Source organism: Schistosoma mansoni (assembly GCF_000237925.1).
Source record: "Schistosoma mansoni, WGS project CABG00000000 data, chromosome 1 unplaced supercontig 0076, strain Puerto Rico, whole genome shotgun sequence".
Classification (NCBI taxonomy): domain Eukaryota; kingdom Metazoa; phylum Platyhelminthes; class Trematoda; order Strigeidida; family Schistosomatidae; genus Schistosoma; species Schistosoma mansoni.
Genome location: NW_017385990.1, coordinates 723,417 through 726,710, shown reverse-complemented (window position 1 = coordinate 726,710; position 3,294 = coordinate 723,417). Strand labels below are relative to the sequence as shown.

Sequence of the window (3,294 nt, the reverse complement as noted above, 5' to 3'; positions counted from 1 at the left end):
GTGAGGAATTAGATTTAAGGCTCTCATCACGAACTGACATCAACTAGAATGCCAAAACACTATTTGACTAAATAGATGAATGAATTTAGCGCCAAAATCCGAGACCTGTTATCTTATATCTCATTGGTTCATCTATAAATTATTATCTTGCCAGAAAGATTAATCGTCTTCCACTGGTTCACCAAACTTTTTTTCTCCTTATTTAAATAAACATTAACGTAAACTTGATTAGAAACATTGGATACTATAGATATTTAGATTAAGATCTATTTTATTCAATTTTTATAAAAGTAAAAATGACTTATCACTTAGAAGCGCTGGAAGTGGATAGGACACACATTGATGAAATCACTCAACTGCGTCATAAGACAAACCGTCTCATGGAATCTTGAAGGCCAAAGAACACATTAGGCCGGGAAATGAAGACAGACATGAGAAGAATGAACAACACTTGGATCGAATTGGAAAGGAAGGCCCAGGACATCTCATCTTTGCTTATTTATCTATCTGTTTATAAAGATCTTTATCTAATAAAATTTAGAGAAGACAAACATGTAACTTTCAGTCACATTTATTAAATTAGGGTTATCTTTTTGTCATTAACTTTTAACATCGGGAAAAAAATGTTTGAGTCTAACACAAACGTACCCCGTTTCAGTTTACCAAACCATTAAAAAGGAAAATGAACATGATGAAACGCATCAGAGGAGAAATAATACTGTGAAGTGGTTTTATATCATAATGGTCGAGGAGTGGTGCGAATCAGCTTAAGTATATATAAACCATCGGAATCTGAAAGTTAGGCGTTCTTTGCTTAGACCTGAAGGTCCTAGATTCGACCCCTGGTGGGGTTGTAGGTACGAACTGCTGAAAAATCCCATGTTAGGACTTAACAGCTACGCAGTACTTCCTAGTTTTCAATGATCACCCGATTCAGGTCAGTATATAATGCAAAACTACAGAAATCAGCAATCCCCTCAACCTCCTGTTACTAAAAGCAGTGTATCGATGGGCTGAAATCGTATTTTCGCTATCTTACATTTTGCTATAATAAATCTACTTACTACTATTTCTTCAACTTCGTATTTACAAGTCATTCATAACTGTTTTCTTATATAAAAATTGTGATTTTAGGATTCCGGTAGTGCAGTACTAACGGATGATGTACCACTTCAAGGATTTATGGAACATTTAAAGAAATTAGCTGTCTCTAGTTCTGCATAGATTGTGACGAAATGAGCAGTCTAGCGCCACAACATCTTTATGATGATATTGATGTGGACGCCGACGACAATAACCAAAATTCACTAGCATCTACTACTCATCGTATATAATAAGTAATTGCTTTCTACACATATAATTATCTACAAATACTGTTTCCCACCTTTTATTCATTTTTACTTTTTCCCCGCTAATTTGGTTGTAATTTTTTTCGTGTAATAATTTCTACTTTTATTTGTTCTTGATTTCAATGGAAAAATTGTTTTGTCTCCTCGCTCCCCAGCGTCTCTAATGAACGCACATGTTTGTGTATCTGTTCGTTTACTCAGCTTGTAAATGAGTTGTTTTTTATTCAGTAAATTGTATTCCCATTTATAGAAATCTTTGGCATTATAAATAGTTTTCTTCCTCTCCCCCCCCAACAAATACGGGATGTTTGTTTGAAATAAAATGCTTTTACAAATCAATTGTGTTGTCCGTCCAAACAATTCATAGTGTTCTCACTGCCTTCTCGTGGCGGGGATGTTGTTCATGAAATTGAGAGGACGAAAAACGAATGTCCAACGCTTTACCCGGGTTGGTGGACACGGTGCGTCCACCTAGGAGAGTTGGAAAACTCTGATTCCAAACCAATGGTGAACATGGGCTCCAGTATCCTGAAGGAACAAATGGTGTATGAATCAATCGTTGATCACCGGCTACCATGGGACTGCATCTCCTCACGATGCTCCATTACCTTGTTGATCAGACCTTTAGGTCGCAGGCTCCGGGTGTGGCCCTCTAAGAAAACCACCTGTTCCAGTTTGGGCACCCGGGCAGTATCGTAGCATTCACACAAATCGAATGAGATTTGTGCGGCGCATATGTATTTGGTGCCCCTTCGTACCAATATTTATGTATTTAAATAAATAAAATAAATAGTGTACAGATCTCAGTTACAATATTCGATCAGAATTTTTTTTGAAGAAACAACAGCAAATAAAGACATTATATTGTGAACGACATTTCAAACTCTTGGTGATTAGCGTAATCTATAACGTACTATTCACTACACAAAACTCCCCAACAATTTCCTAACACATTCAGTGGAATACTTTATGGCCTAAAAGCACTTTTGTAAGCTTTAGGAAAAACTTGAAATTGTTGCCTATTTCCTGGAACATTTAAATTACTCTTACTCGAAGCTCATACACAAGTATGGTCTTAACAAAATTATAGGTTCATTTTGGCTGGATATATTTGAATTCAATAAATTCGAAGAGATTTCGAGATTATTTTGACCATCACCTTTTCTGCATTCATGTTCAGATCCTGTTTTACTATCTAGCTTAGATTGGTTAAGTAATTTCAACAAAAGATCCATTGATATCCTTAAAACACTGGTGGGATCTAATAAACGAAGTGAACTTTAGGGCATTAGAATGAGTAATGGTACGGTTAGAACTCTGAGGTTCAACCCCAAAGTATTTTCGTCCCATATTTCGAACAAATTTCACGATTAAGGAGAGTTTCATTTGTTGCTATAAGTCGTAGAGTCTTTGCTAAGATTTAACGGATGCTTCGATTAACCAAAACGGATTACAATAGAACGTGAAGTAGTAAACACTCTTACCCAGATTGACTCAACTAGTTCATTTTAATCCTCGAAGTAGTGTTTGGTCCGCTGCTAATTACATTTACTTTGATTTGAGCAATCGCATAGTGCAATACGTCTTTACAGATTACCTAGTACACTTCAGATACTCAACAAGTTTCTTATAAAAACAATACTGTGATTGGTCTAAGGAAACTAATTATAACTGATTGTGAGCTGAATCGATTGAGTAACTCTTATAATTCGACTTTCAAAAACATGGCTCGGGTTTGAGACCCAATTCGATTTCTAACGGGAGATGTTGAGAAAGTCAGAATTATACTACTTACAAGATCCACTAGTCTCGAATGTGACTTTGATTGCCATGAATTAAGTGTGAGTCAAATGTTAACGTTATTACAGCTTAGTAAATTGTGTGAATATAAGGTTAGGTTTTATTTCTGGCCAAAGGTACCACACTGACAGAAGTTAACACAAAT

General features: G+C 35.9%; 1 protein-coding gene across 1 annotated transcript in view; it reads left to right on the top strand.

Annotated features, from left to right (window-relative positions):
* Smp_099310 (protein transport protein Sec23, putative) overlaps positions 1-1,224 on the top strand; it is a gene marked incomplete at its 3' end in the record, with an annotated part of 34,253 nt that extends 33,029 nt beyond the window's left edge. Inside the window, exon 12 of the mRNA XM_018791770.1 lies at positions 1,135-1,224. Within this exon, the coding sequence (XP_018645091.1) occupies positions 1,135-1,224 (90 nt within the window). The remainder of the gene's footprint in view (positions 1-1,134) is intronic.
* Positions 1,225-3,294: the final 2,070 nt, after the last annotated feature.